At 40.4% G+C, this 24,080-nt stretch overlaps 1 protein-coding gene across 1 annotated transcript; it reads right to left on the minus strand.

Moving 5' to 3' along the window:
• Positions 1-5,750: 5,750 nt before the first annotated feature.
• Positions 5,751-18,304, minus strand: LOC111238141 (calpain-2 catalytic subunit-like). Its single transcript, XM_022767542.1, has 22 exons — positions 18,047-18,304; positions 17,292-17,361; positions 16,257-16,375; positions 13,405-13,538; positions 13,051-13,222; positions 12,884-12,967; positions 12,187-12,272; positions 12,009-12,086; positions 11,733-11,923; positions 11,390-11,643; positions 11,277-11,288; positions 10,273-10,352; positions 9,433-9,555; positions 8,426-8,462; positions 8,248-8,319; positions 8,102-8,147; positions 7,675-7,736; positions 7,289-7,357; positions 7,057-7,135; positions 6,827-6,943; positions 6,419-6,471; positions 5,751-6,300 (listed from the first exon to the last, which is right to left on the minus strand). Exons 1-22 carry the CDS (start codon positions 18,248-18,250, stop codon positions 6,274-6,276), a joined length of 2,169 nt encoding a protein of 722 aa, XP_022623263.1. The 5' UTR covers positions 18,251-18,304; the 3' UTR covers positions 5,751-6,273.
• Between the last annotated feature and the right edge of the window lie 5,776 nt (positions 18,305-24,080).

The raw sequence follows: 24,080 nt of genomic DNA on the forward strand, positions 1-24,080 counted from the left end.
TCTGTTAAATCACAATCTGAAAAGTAACTATAGCTCTTAGATAAATGTAATGAAGGAGAAAGTACAATATTTTCCCTGAAGTATAGAGTAGCATAAAATGGAAATACTCAAGTAATGAACAAGAACCTTAAAATGATACTTGAAGTGTACTCCATTACTCTCTAACACCAGCAGTCGATATGTATTAGGACTTTTTTCATGCTTTACACCAACACAAAGGATTTGACTTTAAACGGTGAATATGAGGTTAAAGTACTGACTTGCTGCTTTAACTCGAGGGGGATTTTTTCATATCAAAAATTCTGCAGAAACCGTAGCGATGGTTGTACATACCCCCAAGGGTAAAACAGTTCACTGCACAGTATATGGATGCAAATACCGGAACACCCTTACAGCCGAAACGTCTGCATTTAATCATCATAGTTATTAAAAGATATCATTGTTCTCATACATATTGCACTGTATAAATGAGCTTATAAGATAGTGATTTGCAGTGTCATGTTGTAGTGCTGCCATTATTTAAGTAGATTTGAATCCTTCTTCCACCCGAATTAGGAGCCTGGATGGCAACTTCGTTTTTCCCCCTATTCACTCTCCCTCTGTTTCGCTCGTTTCTATCCAGAAGGCTTTGTTTCAACCTTTTTTCCTCTGCTCACAGTCCCCCTCCCCACTTCTTCTCCTTACATAAGGACTGCCCTATTTTTTCAGGGACCAGTAAGAGGTAGGAATAAAAGGGAGTGAGTGGGTGAGGAAGAGGGACTGGTAGAGGGTGAGATCCAATGAAGAGAGAGAGAAAGGATATGGGGGAAGAAAAGAGAGGACTATGTGTACACTGCGCACGTCAGGAGGACACAAACCTGCATGTGTCCCCGTCATCCCCCTCACCTCGCTGGCCTTCTCTGCCCACACAATCCTCCTTCACTCCTCATACTTTTCCTTTTGCTCTTGTGCTCCTCACCTTATCCATCTCCTCTTCTCTCACGTCTTCCATCTCCCACTCCACAAACACGGCCCCTTGCTCTACGTTACCTCCAGGACTGCATCCGATTCTCACCAGCTGAGTCTGTTCTTGGACATTTTTGATATCACCTTCATTCTGACAGATTGACTAACCTCCCCACCCCACCTCCCTCCTCCACCAACCACGTGTTACATGTTGATCCATTCATATATATTACACAGAAATAATACTACAGTATTATTTGAAAGCACTTGGAAGAGTAATATCAGTAATGGTGATCTAGTATATCTGTGTCATTGGTATTCTTCCACCTCTGCTGAAACACGTTTCACTTGTTTGTCATAAAATTTACTCTTACAGATAACTGAACACATCTGTAACCTAGCGTTGTTTCACACTGATTTCATTCTCTGAACTCATTTAACCAGGGCTACAACCACTAACAAACCTTCGACTAAGTTATAAAGTATTTGTCCTCAACCGGCCAACAGCTTTTGCGTGTAAACTGTCCAAACGATTATGAGATGCCTGAAAACCACATTTGCGTACATAGGTCTACAAACAAGCTGAGCATAACACGCAGTGATGACATGGCATTCGAGTCATGAGTAGAATTTGAAACAGGTTTTTTGCCGGTGGGCATTTGAGTAACACAGGCATGAATGGCTGACGGCAGCAGTTTAGTGTTTAGGTCTGCACATACTTCATGTGGACTGGTTTTCAGGATTTCTGTGCACACTTTAAGTGAATTAGTAGTAGCAGTCAATGCTATGCTAGAATATAATTGTAGATTTTATTGTATAACCTTGTATAATGGGTAATAATTTATAGTGTATTTTGTAAAAAAAACAAAAAAACAAAAAAAACCTGTAATTTCCTGCCCAATATATTCAGTATATATATATATATACATACTGTATATATGTATAATTTATAGTCTGAGATAGCCCATCTCTCACATCGTCAGAGGAGGAGTTTATTAGCTAAGGATCCTCTTAATCCAAATAAAAGATTTTCAGTAGTCAGGAACTGCATGCAGGTGGACTCAGTGATGTCCATTGAATGCTAACGTCGCAATGCTGTACAGTAGGCCTACATGTTGAACTGCTGTTTTAAGGTTTTTGATATTTCAATTGCAAAACCATCACAATAAAATCCAAAAAATCACAAACCACCACTAACAAAATCACACATTGTCATGTTCATGAAACGAGTTTGAGACGACTTTTGCCTTGCGACATAGTGCATCATCATGCTGGAAGCAGTATTATCATTAGAAAACGGTAAACTGTGGCCATAAATCGATGAGCATGGTCAGCAACAATATTCAGATAGGCTGTGGCATTCAAACTATGATTGATTGGTATTAAGGTAGTCAAGGTGTGGCAAGAAAACATTCCCCACACTATTACACAACCACTACCACCAGCCTGGACTGCTGACACAAGGCAGGTTGGGACTATGGATTCCTGATGTGGTTTTCTGCTGTTGTAGCTCAAGGTTTGACCCGTTGTTCATCCTGAGAAGTTTTTCTGCTCACCACAGTTGTAAAGAGTGGTTATTTGAGTTACCGTAGACTTTCTGTCAGCTCCAACCACTCTGTCCATTCTCCTCTGACCTCTCTCATCGACAAGGTGTTTATGTCCAGGTAAACTCTAGAAGCTGCTGTGTGTGAAAATCCCAGGAGATCAGCAGTTTCAGAAAAACACAAACCAACACATCTGGCACCAACAATCATGCCATGGTCAAAGTCATTGAGATCACATTTTTTCTCCAATCTGATGTTAAATGTGAACATTAACTGAAGCTCCTGAACTGTATCTGGATAACTGCACGAATAAGCATATGTACAGGTAAATGTATTCCTAATAAAGTGCTCAGTGAGTGTACAAAACAGAGGAGACCTGGAAAATAGAAAAGCATAAGATCTATAAATTAACAACATCTTGTTGCTGTCTAATTGCCTCACGTTTGTTCATGAAAGTTGGACAAGAAGTGAAAGTTTCGATGACATGTTACATCACTGTAATAAATCTGTGGCACAGTCAGTGACTGTGAAACACCTAATCACCACCTTCTATAACAATCTGCCATTTCAAAAATAAATAGCAACAACAGGATGAGGAACAGAGAGAAGAGGGACGGGGAGAGGTGCTGTACTATAGATGCAAATGCCGCCCTTTGCATCTCAAATGATCAGCCATCAGTCTTCACGACTTGTAAATAAACACGCACAATAAATACACCCTACATCCCATGCCAACACACACTCACATCTTTAAATACCCCAGCTCTGACGGCAGAGATAGTACTGCTCATCAAATTTATGCGTGAGTGAGCCCAGGCTAAATTTGCAGCCACGGAGCCAACTTACGCAATCCTCCCTGGTCTCCCTCCTGTCTATACAATGGTTTAAAATCTCACATCGCAACCCTCCCCAGATCCCACCCCCACAGTATACACTACAACTCCGACACTATTCCTGTACCAGCCCCCGCCGCTGTGGCACAAAAATACCAGAACAAGAACAGACGCTGAGCCTGTCAGAGCATCCTCACGTCCCACAGGACAACTAAGGGGTGAGTGGGGTGGGGTAGGAGTGGGGGTGGGGGCAAAATGGGGGAGCAAAAAGAAGAGCAGGTGGAAGGACGAGCACAGCTGCTGTTGAGGGAAAAGAATCAACAGAGAGAGAAAAGAGAAAATAAAGACTGTGTATGAAGGAGGGGACAGTTTATATCCTGGTAGATAAGCCGCAAACTGTTTCTTTTTCCTTCGATCTGAGACTGTCTCAGCTGTTCTGGTTTATATTGAGCTCAATTTTAAATTTTTTTTTATTATTTTGAAAAGTTGCATTTTTCATGAATTTTTTTCTGAGTGGAAATTTCTTGACAGAAAAAAAACAAAGCAGTTTGATCGCAGTTAAGGTATCATTATTCCATCATAGGATAACTAAAGCTGAGACAAACAAATATTACCATTATCAATATGTCTGACAATTACTTTTCTTTAATAATCAATTGATTGTTTGACTCCACAGTTAACATATTGAAATTGTTTTTCTTAATTTTTCAAATATTCACAGTCGAGAAATTGGTACCAGTGAATTGTTTGTATTTATGTTTAAAAGATGACTTTAATGATATATCAATAATCCAAAAAGTTGCCGATTAATTTTCTATTGGTCAGCTAATCAATGAATCAACTAAACATTTCAGCTCTAGTTTGGTCTGGGGAAATATTAAAACTGCAGTGTGGAGTGAGGGTCAATAGATGCCCAACAATAAACTGCCCCATAGCCTTTAGTAAGTTGATCTGGCCATGTCGTCAGTGTCATCAGTGTCGGTTCTAGCTTGTATGGTGCCCTGGGGAAATACCCTCTTCAGCCAGCTCATATTGAGCTCTTATTTTATTTATTTATTAAGTTTCATTTTTTTTTTTATCAAATTGCTTCAATTTCTTCTGTGTGTAAATTTCTTGACACACAGATAAAAATGAAGCAGTTTGAACTGTAACTGTAAAACTGTAAAGCCCATCGTTAAGTTGTCTTTTTTGGTCTGACCAGCAGTCATAACTTCCACAAAGTTTACTCTTGAAGAAAACTGCAAATATTCATATCTGGGAGGCTGGCACCAGTGAATTTTGGCATGTTTGCTTACACAATTAATCAATTATCACAATTGTTGCCAATTAATTTTCTGTTGATTGAGTGCCTGATTAATCAACCAATCGTTTCTGGTTTAGATTGCTGGTTGGTTTCTGGGTTCCTGAGGAAATAATGATATTGCCATGCACAGTGGGGGTCAATAAGGGTTCAACAACAAATTGGCTCGGGGCCCCTCCGGAGGTTAATCCAGCCAGGCCTTTAGAGCTGAATTAACACACACAGGCTTCTGAGAAGAGCAGAGGTAAACAAGAGGAAGCCAAACATTGATAAAAATAAAACTAAAACAATAAAGCAGGTAGATGTGACACAGAGCGTTCATAAGACTCGCTCTCTATGGGTCCTTCCTGTCTCATTCTCCTCTCTCCATCACAATGTAGATGGACGGTTGCCGAGGGCAACCTGTGTGTACTCACCTAAGGATGAACAGGAAGTGGTGTGTGAGCAAAGGTGCTATTAATAGAAGCATGTGTAGAAAGGACATTTGCTTGCTCGCGATGTCTGTGTGTGTGTGCATGTGTGTGTGCATGTGTGTGCGTGTGTGTGTGTGAGAGCAACCAGCGTGTAACAGGGAGGAGGAGGCTGCAGATTGTGAGACTCAGACAGTTACTAGAGAGAACAGGAGGGGGGAAAGAGTGAGGGATGGATGGAGGGAGTGAGGGAACGTAGTGGAGGAGGGGGCGAGTGTGTGTTGACGCTGTACGTGGCGTCAGTGCGATAAGAATAGAGATGGTGCGTGTAGCGCTGCTGAGACATCACCCTCACACCCTCAGTGGGGCAGGCAGTACTAACTGAGTGTGTGTGTGTGTGTGTGTGTGTGTGTGTGTGTGTGTCAATGAGTGCATGTGAGTGCACAGATATTACCCAGGGTATGCTCATGTGTGTATGGATGAGTAAACTGTTGGGGCTGCAGTGATTCTTATTCAGTTGTGTAATTGCAGTTATGTGTACCATTTCATTCAAGTTTAATTTTTAGAAACACATTTTCTCGACCCAAACTAACTCTTAAATCATTTTAACAGTTCTAAAGAGTAACTTGAGAATATGATAACTACTTTGGGAAAACGGGTAATAATGTGGATTATACTTAGGTTTTCAAAACAGGTTTCTTTTTAATAGAGAAATGCTTTGAAAAGACAAAAGGAATAAAGACAAAAACTCAGATCTGTTATTACAGTTAAATGATGGTGCTGCATACTTTGCACGTAGATGGATTATGAGACAATGAGTCCCTGGGCAGAGACATGCAAAAGGCCTCTCACCCTTTCTAAATAAGAGCAAGTGCCACAGATTGAAAGGGACAAAACAGCTCCAAACAATGAGACTGTTTAATCGCCTTGTGTATCTCTGTAGTCATTTTGTGTCTCTTTCAGATCGTTTTATATCCCTTTGTGATTGTTTTGTGTCTCTTTCTGGCCAGTTGTTGTCATTTTGTTTTTTCTTTGGTAGTCATTTCTTTCTTTGTGGCCCGTACAGTAATCCATCCAGGACTCTGCATACTACATCGAGGTCATAGCCAGAAGGATGAAAATGGTGCGAGATGAAGCAAGATTAAAACAATGGCACAGCTTGTATTTTATTTACGTGTTGGAATCAACAGCAGGTGGTGGCTCAGCTGGGTCTGTGTGGAGATCGTCTTCACAAAGCGTCTTCACACCATCAGAAACTGAAGCAGCCACTACAGAGGGACCGCAGGTAGACAGGGAGCAAAGAAAGAATAAACGGAAAGTCTAAAACTTGTTCAGGTACATGTGATAATGAAAACATAACAGAGCATGTTTTGGCCAGATACTTACAGCATTGATCCCTCTGTCTTTTACGTCTTGACTGGTCTCTGATTCATACAGAGCTAAGGAGAAGAGGGAAGGAAAGTGTGAGTTTGTATACAGTGTTGAAAGAAATATTCAGATACTTTACTTAAGTAAAAGTACCAATACAACAGTGTAAAAATACTTCATTACAAGCAAGAGTCAGACTGCATTTAAAATTCGAATTAAGTAAAAGTACAGAAATAGTAAATATACAGATGTATCAGAAGTAAAAGTACTGTAATCCTGTGACTGATATATTATTATACCTGACATTATCAGATCGTTAATATTGATACATCAGTGTATAAGCAGCATTTTACTGTTGCAGCTGCTCAAGGTGGAGTGTATTTCAACTACTTAATATACAGTTTGTTGTGTGTGTTTGTGTGTTACCAAAAAGCGTGCGCAGCCTAGTGAAACACGACACAAAGCCGTGGAAGGGCATGTGAAGCTCTCCAGAAGCAAACCGCTCAGACAGCAGCTGAACTACCTTTCCATCGCACTGCATTCCTGGGAAACAGAGGAGTGAATGAAGGTGTGAAACCAAACAGCAGCAACCATCTGCGTGTGTATAGGTGTGTGTGTGTGTGTGTGTGTGTGTGTGTGTGTGTGTGTGCGCATACCAACAGCTTCCAGTGCTGTGCCGAGCTCAAAGGGGCTCATTGTCCCAGAGGAGTCCTTGTCAAACTGGAAGAAGATGGACTGACAGGGAAAGCAGCATTAGAATAAATAATAACAACACAACCCTCCTTCTTTTTCTGTCTTTAACACACACACACACACACACACACACACACACACACACACACACACACACACACACACACACACACACACACACACTGAGCTGTATACCTGCAGATTGCGCAGACTGGACAGCAGGGTTGCTGTTTGTTTATGGCTGAGACGGGAGTGCCCTTTGGTCTGCCGGCAGAGTTAAGGACATCTCAACAGGACAGAGGACAGAGAGATGAAGTTGTGAGGAAGAAGAGTGAAAGTGAACAGCAGGGCAGCGTGATGACTCAACCGGAGGACCGGGGCTCAAACTAGCAAAGGTGTGAGACTGGCTGAGCTCAGTCACGTTTTTTTAACAGAAGCAGTTGCAATGTCAACTCATGAAAAACACGTCATTTATCTAAGGTTGAGAAAACCAGACGTATATGCTGTCCAGTATTAGTCTGTGTCAAACAAGGACTGTACTGTACTGAAGACTGAAGAATATGCTGAGGACAAAAGGATACATCCTCTCCAAAGATGAGCTGTCTGCACGTCTCCAGGGGCAGATGGTAATCTTTGTCAAGAACTGTGAAGGGAGGAAAGACACAGATTGATGAATAGAAAGAGAGTAAGGGGTTAAACTACATTAAGCTGAGGAAAGGTGAGGGTGAGGACAAGTGTAGTCACTTTTATTACTTAACCAAACTCAATTTAGTTTATCTGACTGCAGCTGTGAGCCTCTGTCTAGACTGCTGACCTCTGCGGCTCCCTCTAACTTTCAAGCAAACATTACACTACTTTGATCCCATCTAGTGGCCATTACAAGTACTACAGAGTCAAGGATCACTGCCAGTGATCTGGCTGCCTTCACACCATGCCTGAAAGCTTGGTCACGGTCTCAGATGCAGCTAAAACATGCAGCAGGAAATGTGATATAGTGGATATTCTAACCCGAGTTGAACAGCGTCATGAGCTCCTTGGCGTTCAGCCTGTCATCCTGCCAGGAGACAGAAGAAATCAGTTTGGATTGTTTGACCAAAGGCCACAACTTTACACTTTTATTAAATGAGGTAGTGCAGTGAGTGAGGATTTCTTACAGGGCCAGCCTCCACATCAAAAGTCTTCTGAACTCTCCGTTGATCCTCTGGGGAGACGGGACTTGCCATAACCTGTTGGGCACAAACATGACAAACAAACGTAAACATACTATATATTTTCAGGTTGTCTATTATCGGTAGGTGTTTTAATGTATGTAGGCCAGACCACTAAACTCACTGGGAGGAAGCCAGAGGAACAGGTGAAGTCCTGAATCCTGCAGCAGAGAGATCACATCAGATTGTTAATGTTGATCTCTTCAGTTAAACCTTCATACAGTTTGAACCTTACACACTAAAAATAAATGAGTAAAATTAAAGAAATAATACAAACATAATGTTTGATATTGACACAGGTGGATCAATTGAAAATAGCTGTGGTGGAGGAAGGATTCAGATCCTTTAGGCTATAAAGTAAAAGTAGAAATACAATAATGTAAAAATTAATTTTTCTACTTGAGTAACAATACTAAAAGCAAAATATACTATCCACAGCACAAGTACTCATTATGCAGAATTACTTGGTTTAAGTGTTAAATTATGGAGCCCAGAAGGTCCTAAAAGATGACTGTTTTAAAATCTACTGTGCAGATCATATTTTGTGTAACGTGATAAAAGTTAATAACTTTTTTTGGACTTCAGAGTCTCTCCTGTCATTCTGTTGCAGGACAAATTACATCTTTATATAAAATCAAAGTAACTCGTAGCTGTTAAATAAATACATCTAGTAAGTAGTAAAAAGTACAAAAGTTCCCTCTGAAATGTGGAGGAGTACAAGTATAAAGTCCCGTAAACTGGAAATACTACATGTACTTTTTACTTTCTGCCACTGGAAAAACAAAGATAGTTCTTATGGTCAGAGTCAGAGTTCATACTACACTGGTCTCAGCTGAATAATTGACTGTTATTGCTGATAGAAGCCGTAAGAGTTTTATTAGCTTCTTGTTGTTCAGACCGATTGCAATTTTCTAAATTGTACAGCAGTATAATGTTGGGAACACGATCTCAGCCTGAGTGTACAAGTGGGTGTGGGTGACTATGACTGTGCTGATGAGCATGAGTGTGGCAGGAGGTGATTCAGGGATGCTCGGCCCTCAGCAATCGCAGCTACTAAGTCTTTTTTTTTTTTTTTTCAACAAAAATGACATTCAGTTTAACGATCTTCTCTTCGTCTTTCCAGCATCTCACCCCAGAGTGTTTTTAATCTTGGAGAAAATGCGGACAAAGAACTCTCCAGGCTGGTTGGGTCGATAGGTGGACGCCATGATGATGTAGTTACCCGGGTCCAGATGTAGTTTCCTCCACACACCCCTGTGGGACAAAGTTAATAAGTTATATTCATTTACTTTCAATGACCAACTAAAAAATATTAGGTTCATGCAATATTCTATATACATGTTTTATATATACTATATAACCAATACAATATGTTCAATATGCTCAATATTTTGTCTCCATTGTGTTATCTGTATGTTTTTTCTAATGTGCTTTTTGTGTGTATGTTTAAATTTTCCTTTTCCTTTTTTTTTGGATAATAAATTAAAATTTTATTTCTTTATATTTTCATTCTCTCACCAGATAGAGAAAATAACTCAACAACAGATTTAACATATTATAAATTATACGTTCACCTACTAAAGGACGTGGACGAGTCTATGTCTGTGAAGCAGTAAGCAGCAACAAGCTTTTGTATTTAGTTGGACAATTATTACTTTTTGGTTTTTGTGTGGAAATGAATTAGTTCATTTGAGGTTGAAACTTTGAGGAAGAAAACGCCATTAAACATGATTCAGTGTAGAGTTAGCACAGTGCTCTTCAGTCCCTAAAGGAACCAAGGGGAAGCACACATTTTCCTGTTTTTGCTGCTTTTTTTTTTCTATGTAGTTCTGCAGTATCCTTGTTTGTTGTTTTTGTGACGGAGTGACATTTACGTTAAGTCTGAGCGAGTCAGAGCACAGGTATTTCATTGTATTTTTAATACACATGACAATAAAGTTGATCTATCAGTCACTTGATGGCGGTCTTTACCTCTGAGCCTTATATTTCCCAGAACGACCCACAGGGCGATTTTTCATGAAGAAGTTGCGGTCCAGACACATACCCTGGAGCTGTGTGGAGAAAGATATTTTAATGGATGGAAAGTTTGGAAACACTTTATAAAACAGCTTGCCAGTTATTGCGTAATATCATTGTAACTGTAACTTTTAACTGATACTTAAATGTAGGGACAGTGGAAGAAAATAAGACTAAGTTAAGTTAAAGAAGAAGTTTATTTAAAGAATGTGTTCCTTGTTCTTATTGTGTAAGGAAAAAGGGAGAAGAGCCACACATCATATTACAGCCCATGTAGCTGATTCTTCTACTACTAGGTTCCTTATTAAACATTAAATATAAGCTATGTTTAAACCACCTTCATTATTAATATGTATAATGATGAATATTTGTATATATATATATATATATATATATATATAGGTGTATGTACAATAAAAACTTTCCTTGAAAAAAGGTGCGTTTGTTTTCTACTCCAGCGTACCTGCTGCTGGACAAACATGCCTGCTAGCAGCAAATATTCAAATGTACAGCATTTCTTGCCCTGTCTTTTTTCCAAATCATACAGTGAAGTCAAACACATGATAATAAATCCCTGTAGCGCAGCTGTAACTAGGCACCCGTCTGTTATATATTTTAATTTCAATAAAACTGCAAACTGCAACATACATTTTACATTACAGAGTAATGATAAGGTATAAGAAAAACACCATCTTCACCAAACCTTAGTTTAGTTTTGTCTCTCACTGTATCCCGTATACCCATTTACTTTTACCTTGTTTTCTTCCACTGTATCTACATTTAAGTACCAGTAGGAACCAGTCAGTATTTTATTATTACCATATTAATGCAACAAAATCACACTGTAAAGCGGGGGCTATAAGTGTTACATAACATTCCTTCTCTATGAAGCAGTTTTTGAGAACATAAAGGCATATCATTTTCAGGATGATAATAAAAATATTACAATAGATGCTCACCTCAGGAGGAACCTGCAAAAGAGAAGAAACACAAAAAAACATTAGAGTGTATCCAGAACTACAATAAAAGTGCTGAGAACCAAATCATTGTATAAATGAAGTCTCTTTCTCACCCTGTAGATGTGGAAAGCTATGTAGAGAAAGTTGACTTTATCCATCTGCCTGCGGTTTTTCTGCAGCAGCTCCACCAGCACAGTGCACTGTCTGGCTTTCTGCTTCTGTTTCTCTTCTCTCTTCTTCTCCTCTGGGGTCATCTCCACTTCATCCTCATCATCTTCATCATCCTCACTCTCGTCCTCGTCGTCCTCCTCGGCCTGGTCCTTCTCTCTGAGAATCAGCTGGAACTGAGGATTCTTCCAAAATGTTTCTGAGGGGAAAAAAACCCAGTAGGATCATGTAAATGATCCAGGTAGAGGTTGAATGCACATTTGTCCAAATATAAAGTCATTAACATACGTTTGTATCTGCGACTGCCACCGGCGGAGCTCCCCGGCACCCAGAATCCTTCATGTTCACTGATGGTCCAGGCAGATGAAGGCACAGGATCAGAAGGAGAGGCGGGTGTTTTTCCCTCATCCAGGGTGTCAGGACTCACACTGCAGAGCTCCACGATGTCAAACAGTCTGCTGAAGTCCTCAGCACTGATCCTAATAAGTGTTAATAATAAGTGTTTCTGTTTGTGAGAGCTTGTATGTTAGTGTAAATAAATGTGTTTCAGTATCTGCCACATACCAGAACTCTCCATCTTCTGTTTTTTTCAGATTAATCCGCTCTTTCTCTGCTTTGTCCACTTCATCCCACTCTTTACCCCTGCAGTCACAAAGAGAAAACTCAACGTCTGCAGAGGCCCCGTAATCTGTGAGCGTGCGTGCTCTCCTTTACAACATGCACAAACAGGAAGCTTCCTCACTTGTCACTCCACGGTCCGCGATATTCCACAAAGCCCCACGGGTTCCTCAGCCTCAGCAATAAAATCTCATCAGATGCTTTTGACACCTGAAAGGTAAAGAGACATTAAAGTAATGTGTGAGTTACAAAAGGAGAGGTTTTGCCGGTTCTCGGTATTATCTGAATATTATATTCATGGTGAGATGAGATGAGATGGGATGAGGGGAAATTACATAAAATTAGATTACATTTCCATGACATTATACTGGATTAAATTAGATGATACTGAGATGAGATTGAGATGAAGTTAGACAATATGTGGTAAAATGTGATGACATGAGATGTGATTAGATTAAATTAATACAATTCAGAGTTTTTTATTCTTATACATGTCAGAGATTAGATGCGATGAGGTGAAATGCTGTGACTGGAGATGACAGGAGATTCGATGACATTTCAGTCAAATTATATTGGATGAAATGAGGTGAGAAGATTAGAATGCAATGAGGTGAAATGAGATGAAATATGATAAGGTTGTATTAGACATGGATGAGATGAGAAACGAGTCATTTTATTACTAGTTTTATGACTAGTCACAAATCAAGAATTGTTAAAAAGCAAACACATCAGAGCAACACACTGATGATGACAGATCAATAAATAAACCATGACAGTGGGTCACTACACAGTCTGCAGTGTTGTCTCAGTGTGATACTGACCTTGTCAGTGTCAGTGATGGCATAAGCGTGGCCCTTTATCAGCCCCTCTCCTGTCACTTTACCTATGTCACGGTAGCTGCTGGCCTGTGACGACAAACACAGAAACTCTAGTGAATCTAAACCACCATCCACCTGTCCAGTGTGAACACCGTGTGGCGTGTATGTACCTGGATGAAGCAGCTGAGCAGGCTGCCTCTGGACAGGGCCGCTGTCAGAGACCTCCAGAGGACTCGAGGGGTACGAGATGAGACTTGCATCGAGTATGCGATGCCTCCTGTGAAATCCTCCATCCCCTCTGAAATGTTGCCCCCCTTCAGGCTTCCATAGGATCCGATTAACCTACATGTGAGAGGTGAAAAAGTTAGCTCAGGTGGCGGCGTGTTTTTGTCATATGACTGTAGCAACAAACACACACACACACACACACACACACACACACACACACACACACACACACAGATAAAGAGTGGGTGATCACAGACATTACAACCCAGAGACATATGCTGGTAGTGGCAACTGACTTGGCATAGGCCTTCTCCACCAGGGCGCTCCAAAACTCATTGCGGGTGTGAGAGTAGCTGAAGAGCAGACGGCCTTCGCGTACTGGCAGCCTGTCATCCACAACCACCTCCACCCACTCACCATACTGCCAGAACTACACAGGGAGAGAGAGACAGGAAGAGAGGAATGGTGAGAATAGAGGAGAGATGGATGTAATGAACGAGGAGGAAAGATAACGAGGAGGGAGGCAGAGCGCAAATACACAAACCACCTGAACATTACTTCACAAAAATTCCCCTTAAACCTTTAACTTTTTGGACTCTTGTGGGCAGCAGAACCAAACTGTAAACACTTTTACACTGTCATATCATCACCTTTTAAGTTTTTAAGTCATTAGTGATTAACACATTTTTTCGATTAATCCCTTTGTCTATTAAAAAAATACCCATTACAATTTCAAAGATCCAAGGATATAGAGTTTGTTATTATACATGACAAAGAAAAGAATCAAATCCTCACATTTGAGAAGCTGGGACTAGGACTAAACAATTCACTGATTATTAAAATAGTTGCAGATAATAATAATAATAATATAATAATAATAATTTTGTTGTCCATCAGATAATCATTTCAGTTCTAATGTACTGTACTTGTCTTATACTTGAACATGAACATATTCAGAGAATGGAGGCTATATCAGTCATCCAGATCTGAAAAATGAAACCTTGTGGTTTATAACAGGATGACTTAAATAAACACTCTGTTCTCTTGTCTGACTAAATGTATGAAACCACTCCCATGGCCGTTACTGGTCATGACAAGGGGTGTGTACTGTACTGCTAACTGTGTGTACAAAACAAGGGCCAAGAGCAGGCCTGCACTGGCCTCTCATAGCTGTGTGTGTGTCTGTGTGTGTGTGTGTGTGTGCATGCGTGTGCGTGCATGTGCGTGCGTGTGTGTGTGTCCCAGGGGTAGTCACTACCTGCATGTCTGGACTGCTCTCCCTTCTCCTGAAAGGGTAAAATGAGTTTCCAGTCCTTCCATGCTGCTTGTTAAGTCATGTCACATTCTCCCTAACAGTCTCCAAAGGTCCACAGCTCTGAGGCTAAATAATCGCTAAGCAAAAACTATAAAAACCACCTGACACATCGGTTTTGTTTTTCCAAGATTGATATGTCTAATAAGGTGATATTTTATTGATCTGAGCACGTCAGATCAGTGAACGATGAACTTTGAGATTATAATCACCAACTCTAATGAGGTGATAAAGATTAGGAATGCCTCTTCTTACATGCGAGACCACCAGGCAGTGATGAAACCGAGATGAGTTCATACCTGTTTGATCCAGCTGCCTTCATTAAATGATAGAGCTGTGGAATGATAGCTAAATAAGATGTCATGCTGAAATGTCTAAAGGAATAAATCAGATACAACATGAATTATTATTAACCCAGGGAGTGCACAGGGAGCTGGAAGGTGATGGTTTGTTCTGATTAAGGGATCAGTGTGCACCACTTCTTACCCACAGAACTCAATGTGATGTGCTGCTTGTCACTGAGTTTATTCTAAGTTTATTGTCCTGTTATTTGTAATATTGTTTTGTTGCATGTATTTAATTGTTGAAGTTTCTGTATTTAAAAGCCCCATCTAAGGATGTGCATTGCACACTAGCTCAGGCTATAAATGCTCTGGTATGTGGCATTGGTTCATGCTAATGTAAACATAACTACTGTACACATTACATTTTGGGGTTATTTAATTACATAAATTTACCATACTAATTTATGTGGATTATTAAGATGCACAATATCCTGTGGTGAGTATATATAGGACTCATTCTGAAATATTCATTTGGAACTTCAGCAGAATTAAGTTTATTATTATATAAAGTAGTTATGTGTCACATTTAAGTTGCTTATTTGTGTATCCTTACTAGGGAGCCATTTTAATTTCTACCGGCCTTTTGTTTTGCAGGGAACAGTTGTGAGGGTTAAAACTCTCAGACTGCACTACAGACTCAGTAGAATGGGGAGTCTATTGTGAAATAGAGTTGTCAAGTTGTCTGTAAACTAGATACTGACACAGGGACCATCTGTAGACAGGATCCTAAAGTAAGGTAACAAATAAAACAGGACCCACCTTAAAACAGGAAATGCTTTTAGGGTATTTTTGGCTCTGGAGGGAGCTGCACTAAGTCTGATAAATGTCCCCATCACTTGAGTCAGCGTTGGTTGGAGCTGAAGATTATAAGTTTGAAGTGAGCTTAGCCTGCTCCTCATCTCTGCTAAAATAGCTGCTAATAGCAAAACACACCTGAGCCTCCCAGTGATTACCCACATTACCCACAATGCAACTGTCAAGTTGCATTGTGGGTAACGTAGGCACGGAATAAAAAGATATCTCTGGTTCTGCTGCAGCTAATTGTAACTGTCCATCATGAGTTTGCTCATATTATTGAAGTCTAATGCCGGTGTAGTACTTTTTTAAGACTTATATATATTTCTGATATGTATTACCACAAATCAACTGCCACACTGTGAACCTTGGGCTTCAGCGGGTCATTTAGAATAATGTGAAATCTTAACATTCTTTTAATATGTCTATGTGTTTATTAAATGTATATTGCAGGCTCTGGTGGTTTTAAGGTCTTGTCGTATTAAAACTCAACCAACCAATAGATATTGTTGTTGCAGTAAATAGTTAAAACCTCAAAGCGACTGCTCAAGAATTACAGCTTATTTGCTTTCATAAAGAATATCAAGCAACGTGTCCAGACAAAGATGAGACTGAACGAGGGCATGTGTGGTACACTGAAGCCTAAATATGAGGAAGTCTGTTTCTTTGTCTTAGCCTACATCTAATCTATACTTACTGTAAAATGGAAGATCCCTGCATAAGACTTGGACAGGCTTTGGTTGGGTGGCACCACCTTCACAAAGAGCTTGGGGTGCATAGTCAGACAGGACAGGGCCGCCAGCAGCCAACAGTTACCTGATGAATAATAAACAAAAGAAGCACATGAAGCTGGGAGAGAGGAAAAACTCCTCAAGGATCAGTTATGTATTTCAGTGGGCCACAAGGCATTAGTCTCCCATGGGGTGTGATTCATGTTTTCGACAGACAGGTCACGCACACGCACACACACACACACACACACACACACACACACACACACACACACACACACACACACACACACACACACACAGAATAAGTCACATTCCTCTCCAACAGAAAACATCTGTTTCATGTTGTCCCTCTGGAAATGTTGCAGTAACTGTTGTTGGTATCTGCGTAAATCATGGAAAACACATTCTGGGATGCAGTTTGAAAGAAAAACATAAAACCCAGACATGGAGGAAGAAGAAGGAGAAGAAGAGGGAGGAGGAGGGGGAGGAGGTGGTATTGATCAGTACCGCTGACATATTTACACACAACTGGTGACATAACGCATTAATCCAGAAATCGAATAGGTTGCTGTTGTGCAGAAAATAGTCACAAATAGGAAATAGAGTGAACAACACATATTTCAGCAGGGCCTGGAGGCAGTTACAGACAGGGTTGGATGGGGTACGGACCCTCTGCAGATTTGGGGTTTGGGAACAATTGTCTCTCTTCCCCCCTCACTGTGCATTTCAGGTTGGGTCCCTGGGGCTGTGTAGTGCAGACATCTAGCGCTACATTTTATTGCAATGAAAAAAAAAAGAAAAAAAAAGAACACACTGAACTGTGTACGTGTGGAGTGTTTCAGCTTTTGGTTTTGTGGATTGAACTTTTCCAGGATGTTGTGCAATGCCAATTTAAGACGATTCAGCATGACATATCCTAGTCTCAACCCTCATTCTTTGGAGGGGGGATGAGCCCTGGGAGATTTTACTGTTGATGGAAGTTTTTCTGATGTACTCACCCAGCTGGCCCTGACATATATCCGTAGTCCCAGTCGTGCCCTCCACAAACACAGCGTTCTCACAGATTTCCTTCAGAAATGGAGCAAGAGGATGACAATGTGAGCACAGGATGCTGAAACACCACAAACTGGTTTTGTCATGAGCAAAAATACCACAAATTCTCTGGATTTATGGTTTTTCTTTGTTTTTAGTTTACTGTCTCTGTTATAATGTTTTTTGGTTTTGGACTGCTGGTCGGACAACAATTTGACTATGTTACCGTGGGCTCTGGAAAATGCGATGGGCATTTGTGTCTGTTCTACAGACCAAATGATCAAGAAAATAATTGGCACATGAATTTATAATAAAATTAATTAGTTATAATACTAGAATTAGTACATTTAGGATATGATGTGTGATAATGTGACTTTTAGGGCTGTTATTTTTTCATATTTTCAGTGTTGTTTGTGGTATTTCTTTAGTTATTTTGTTCCTCTCTTGAGTAAACTGCTCCAGGTATTAAGTTCCTCAGAACTGAGCCACACCTGGTTGAAACACTGTCAGCTAAAAAATCTGTGTTTCAAATGTGGGCAGTATTTCTCAAATATGCATTTTTTTTCTTTTTGGTTGCATTGGAAGCTATAGCCTACCATAACCAGATTTCGAATTATTATACAACTGAATTATTATGTGAATGAGAGAAGACCCATACCAACACCCAACATCTGTTTAACCTTACACACATGTACAACAGACAGTGGTTAAAAGCACGCACCTTGGGTCGCTGCCACTTAATCTCCTTTTTGGGATCCGGGTCATGTTGGGGCATCCCGATGGACTTCTGCTCAGCCGGAAAGGTTGGATCAGAAAACAGCACACCGGACTTCAGACACTCCTCCAGGAGAGTCTTGAAATCCTGCCCTCTGCACTTGATCGGGTTCTCGATGGAGCCCAAAGGTGCCACTTTGTCAGTCGCCATGCTGCCAGTGAAAGTAAGGAAAAACTCCTCATCAAATGTGTGAGCAGCCCTGGTTTAAATACAGTTAAAAGTGCACACCCACCACCTCCAGTGAGGCCCTCTTGCAGCGCCTCCCCAGCTCTGCCCTGCCCGGAAAGATATGCAGAGCGCCGGGGGCCACGGAGAGCTGGAGTCGGAGTAATGACAAGGTGCCAACGGCCTCTTTGATCCCTCTAAATTATCGTCCATCATCAGTCTTCCTGACGGACCAGAGAGAAGCAACAAGCTTCTATTAGAGCCACAAGAAACATATAATAATGGCCATATATCTGGACAACTGTGCAGGGACTGAAGTCAAAGTAGTCTGCCCGCCGCCACCACTGCAATTTTTTTTATTTTTTTTTATATATTTCTGATTTTGTGCTTTCTTTGGTTTTCTTCAGGAAATTCCCCAGAAATCTACCAGAAACTTCTAGACGCTTCAAATGGCGTCACCCAATATTACCGTTCAATCTAAGTCCCAGGAAACCCCCCCCTGATTTTACAAGTATGAAATGTGTTTAAGTTTATGTGTGCGTAGAGCTACAGCAGGTGGTCACTGCGTCTGTGTTTGGGAAGAGACGAGGAAAATCGCAAGCAACCAACACTTCAATTTATACATTAATTTATCGAGCATATTTACAGAGATATTTATCTAATACAGTCTAATACAACACTCGATCAGACGAGTTCTCTGTCAGTTCTGTCAAAACGCCACTAGGTGGCAGTCTACTCCACCTAAAGGCACCTCACCAGAAATCACCAAATCTACTGTACGCAGGCGGGTTTATCGTAAATTATGGTGCATTATTATGATAAATAAGTCTGTGAAGAGAGAAAGCCATCTTAAAAGCATCTTGAGTCAATTCCAGTTCTGTTCAACACAGAGTAGAGTGACTCACACTGTAAAATGTCCCTGCTTTATACAAGATGTAGACAACAAGCACATCACAGCAAATCACTTTAATTCTGAGGTAACCAAGTTACAATTACCATTAGGCTATAGGAAGTTCACTGCAGTTCTCAGTATAATTTGTCAGCTATAGAAGAGGCTTTACATATTTTGGTTGCCAGGTTACGGAAATGTTTTTCCTCCTCCAGCAGGACACTTGCTTTGTCTGTCTTTTTTAGCCCTTTATTTCGTCATTATACTGCTCCAGTGGAAAAGGACCAAAATGTCTGAACAACATTAAAAACAGACATGACGGCTTATTGTGGGAAAACCCCATTTATTAATAACATTTACAACTGGAGAACTGATAGCTTGTTGGATAGTAAGAGTTGTTAGACGCTGTCAGAGAAATTTTACAACCTGCCAACTCAAACGTTGTTTTTTATTTGCAGAATTCTGTTGTAATAGATAAGGATGTATGGTTACCGACATTAACCCTTATAAACAGTTCTTGGAAGGTGTGTTTTGTAGACTGGACTGAAATGAATTTATTAACAATTTATTAACAATTAAGGAATTGATTGATTGCTCTAAAAGCACATTTATTAATAACTCATTAATATTTATAACCGCTGTGTTGAAGGCTTATATTGTCTGTTAATTACTAACCAGTCATAGAAATTTGACAACCTGGAAACCCGAACATTGTTCTAATGAAAGGCTTATAATTTTGCAATAAAGCATGAGTAAACAATTTATTAATACTTATTAAAGTCATCAGTTATTATACAGGCATTAGAAAGGCTTCCTCATCAGAAAGTGACACCCTCAGTTTTTAATAGCTTCCATTAATAAGTATACTGGACGGTGTAGTTTCACCCACACTGACCAATCTTAACAGTTCTCTGAAGATGTGCTTTGGCAAACCACTTGTGAACCCTGGTCGGAACTCGGGACATCCAATTATACCCCCACCTCCCCACCCCCGCCCTCTTGTGTCGTGTCATTCATTAAGTTTAGGTGGATATCCATCTCCAATAAACTGTTGTCCTGCGGTGCTCACTCCAGACCTCTCCAGGCGTCTCCAGCCGTCCCTCCATTACACGCCTGATTACACTGAAAACGTGAGACTGACCGGGACTAAACAAACAAGAAGAATAGCGACACAGATCCGCCTAATGGTCACCATTTAACTCCATTCATAGGCTCTCCATTATGTCCGTATGGTCTTTGAGGACGGGATTATAAGAAGCCTCAGTGACAAAGGTCAGAGGGCCGAGCAGACACTCCCACACCTCCATGACCTGCTCTGATCCCACGACCCCGGCACCAGCAGACCCCCGGCCCCCCTCACTCTCCCCGCTGGTTAACCGGCTTTGTCCCGGCCCGTTTTCTGCTGCATCACTCACACACATCACCGGAGTGAAAGGGTTAAGATTTCTCACATAGAGCCTAAGAGCGGTTTATAAAATATGATAAATTGTTACAGATGAAACTACCAAACAGTAAGATTTATTACATTATTATCATTATATTAGTATTCCTACTGCTATTTAAATTTAAAAACTATTATGAAAACACTTAATAGTTTGGATGTGATATTTGGAAATTATCCTTGTAAAAATTGATCTGCAGTTGCATATACAGTATATTTAATTTGTGTGTCTTTAGATGGTACTGACTATGCGCAAAGCTCTCAGCTGCCTTGGTGTCTGAAGCCAAGTTTATGTATGTGCATTCTCTGTAAAAGTCCACTGAGACACCATATGTCCAAGCCTAATCTATGTAACAATTCTAGGACCAATCATACTAATGTGATGCTGCGTGCAAGTAAATTAAAAGACAAGTAAACTAGACTGTTAAAGAGTTATATAACCCAGGTGTCAGTGGATATTTGTTCCATGCAGAGGCTCTGGTTGAGGCGGTTAGAAGCTGCAATTCACCTTCCCTCAGGCCTGCAGGAAACAAACATGAAAGCTATTTCACCTGTCACAGGACTGAACTCCACCTTCTAACCTTACTATGCATGCTATCCAGACAGCACCTCTGACCTCTAAGTGAGCATTGTTTGTGTGTGTGTGTGTGTGTGTGTGTGTGTGTGTGTGTGTGTGTGTGTGTGTGCGTGCGCGTGCGTGTATGTGTTTGTGTGTGTTTGCGTGTGTGCGTGCGTGCGTGCGTGCGTGCGTGTGTGTGTGGAGGGAAGGGAGTGGACAGTGAGGGGTGTATGGTCAAATCCAGTTTTTCTGGCATTTTTGGATGGATGTTTCTGGGCTGGAAAAGAAACAAAACTGACTGACCTAAATATGAGTTTGTGTGTGTGTGTGTGTATGTGTGTGTGTGCGTGTGCATGTGTATAATTACCTGAGCAACTGAATAACTGTGAGTGTGTTTGTATCAGGTTCACAAGGAGGGTCACCAGGTGCAGCAAGAACAGAGAAGTGTGTGTGTGTGTGTGTGTGTGTGTGTGTGTGTGTGTTTATGAAAGACAAAGAGTAACAGACGTTTGAGGAACAGTTTGTCAGAGTGTTTGAGTGGGCAGGTGTTTGATTGCCTCATCTCTTCCACCTTCTTCACATAGTGATTTGTTTGCATTTCAGTTCACCCTTAAAGCTCTCCACATGAATAGTACACTGTAAGTCTAAAGATATTTTCTAGTAACAACAAAGAGAAACATTTTGCCAATAATAAGCTCAAGATTTTTTTCAGAAGCCTTATGCAATGAATGAATGAATGAATGAATGAATGCACAAGCATCTCAGTTCACTAAACACCTGATCTCAATGTTCCAGTATGTGTTGATGTGGCGTCAAACAGCTCCAGCTTAAATGTCAAAATGTGCAAGAAAAGAGCAAGAAAAAATGTTTCATCATGAAAGAGCAAGAGCTGAGAATGGAGTCATGACTAAGTCTGAATCATCACAGGCTTGTTATATTACATCATATCGTATTTTATTACACTGTATCATATCATCATATCAATCATATCAATCATATATCATATCATATCATCTTGTGTTGTATTAAATCACGTATCATATCATATCTAATGAATGCTATATTACCATATCATACTGTTACATATTTTTACCTAGGCTACTGTATCACACTGTATCATATGGTATTGTTATACATTGTATTGTATTGTATCATGTTGTGTTGTAAAATATTGTATTGTATTACATTGTGTACCATATAGTATTGTATCCTATCGCAACATATTGTATCATATTGTATTGTAATGTAAAAAATCATATTACATTGTATCATATTGCATCATATATCATATTGTATCCTAATGTGTTGTATCTAATGTATTGTTCCGCTTCACATCGTGTCATATGATATCCACTTCCAGGTGAAAAATTGAACTGCAGTTTTGTGGATTTTTATGTTCACTTGCAGAATTACAGCTACCCATATTGTATATATTGACATTTTACATGTACAAGTACATGAGTGTTGACAATGTGTACTGTATATATTCCACTACTGGTGCTTGCATATAATATTTTATCTAAACTAAAAGGTTGAACTAGTCTCTGATTTGGAAAAAAGTATTGTGGATATTGTAGACAAGCAGGTAGAGGCATTGATTTTTGTGTGGTTGGTTTCACTCAACTGATAACAGCAGTGCAGCTGTATAATGTACGTATGTCATGTTATTACCATTAAAAAAAAATCAGAGCAGTTAATATCATATTGACACATTTCCTGATTCTATTTGGCATAATCAAAGTTGAAAACACCAATTAGATGCATCTCTTACCATTTTCACCTGACAATTGTTTTGTTCACATACATATTTTGACACTGTCTGTGTGTTTTCCTATCATAGTGGTTATAATTCACAACAAAGTTATTTATTTGGTCAAAATCTTGCAGTATTTGCAGATTTCAGACAGTAATATGACATCATACTGTAAAAATTAATTGTAGAAGCAGTCTACATCTGTACGTGTTGTCATTGGGTATTTGTGCACGTTTTTCTGTGTCAGCCACACCCTGCTTCTGCAATCTTTGAAAAAACAACCTTAGCAGATCTCTGGGATGAAAGTGAGCCAGTTGACTTTCACTCAGGGAAGATCTTTTTTAGGTTAGTTTTGAAATTTATTTTCACCATCATTATCTGGCAACAATTTCTGCCTGTTTGATGTAACACTGTCCTGCTGTGAAAAAAGAGAAATCAGTGAACTTCCTCCTCTTTTGTTTTTAAATCAACCTGCCTCCATTTTCACCAGTGTTACCTGGTACTCAGACCAAATTGAACTGACACTCCTCCCTCAGAGCTCGTCCTCAGTGATCAGTGACATTATATAACCCCCTATAAGAATGAACCCTCCTTGCCTTTCCCTCCTCTCATTATCTGAAGGTGTTGAATGGCAAAAAGAGAGGCACTCGATTGACGGATGGTTGCCCGGGACCGTGTAGCCTCTCACCCCTTCCTCCCACACTCTCACTGTTAGAGGTTAGGAGGGTGAGGGGAGGGGGGGAGAGGTGCAGCGGGTGTAATTCCAGGGTTCAAGTTTCACTGTGCGGTCGTTGCGGGAGGAGGGATGGGTGAGAGAAGGTGGGGATTGTGGGAACTGTGCGAGGATAAAGAGCAGAGAGGGAATCCTGCGGTTTGTCTGATCGCTCCCGAATGCATCTTTCTTTTTCTTGTTATCTCTGTCTCAGTCGGCCCTGCTGATGATTTAATCCACCACCTCAACTATTCAGAGGAGGACGAGGACAACAGGACAGGGACTGCAGAGATGATTGGAGGCTTCACACAGTATAACATGAGAAATGTAATTAAATACTCCCAGTTAATTGGCTTTCTACATGATAAAGCACAATCTTCTCATACATAAGTGAGAGCCTCTCATGGCCACAGGCCTGCCCTGTAGGAAAGCAAACACACAGCTGATAAATTCCCTTTGTT

This window comes from Seriola dumerili, unplaced genomic scaffold (assembly GCF_002260705.1).
Source record: "Seriola dumerili isolate Sdu_G_001 unplaced genomic scaffold, Sdu_1.0 BDQW01001195.1, whole genome shotgun sequence".
In the NCBI taxonomy this organism is placed as follows: domain Eukaryota; kingdom Metazoa; phylum Chordata; class Actinopteri; order Carangiformes; family Carangidae; genus Seriola; species Seriola dumerili.

Excerpts from the sequence above, each read along its gene's own strand:
- LOC111238141 (XM_022767542.1), bottom strand. The coding sequence starts at position 18,250 with ATGGCGACTGACAAAGTGGCACCTTTGGGCTCCATCGAGAACCCGATC. Across the intron at positions 12,273-12,883 it reads CCATCACTGACACTGACAAG|GTGTCAAAAGCATCTGATGA; the intron begins GTCAGTATCACA and ends TTTACCTTTCAG. Across the intron at positions 6,301-6,418 it reads AAGACAGAGGGATCAATGCT|TGGCTGCTTCAGTTTCTGAT; the intron begins GTAAGTATCTGG and ends GTCCCTCTGTAG.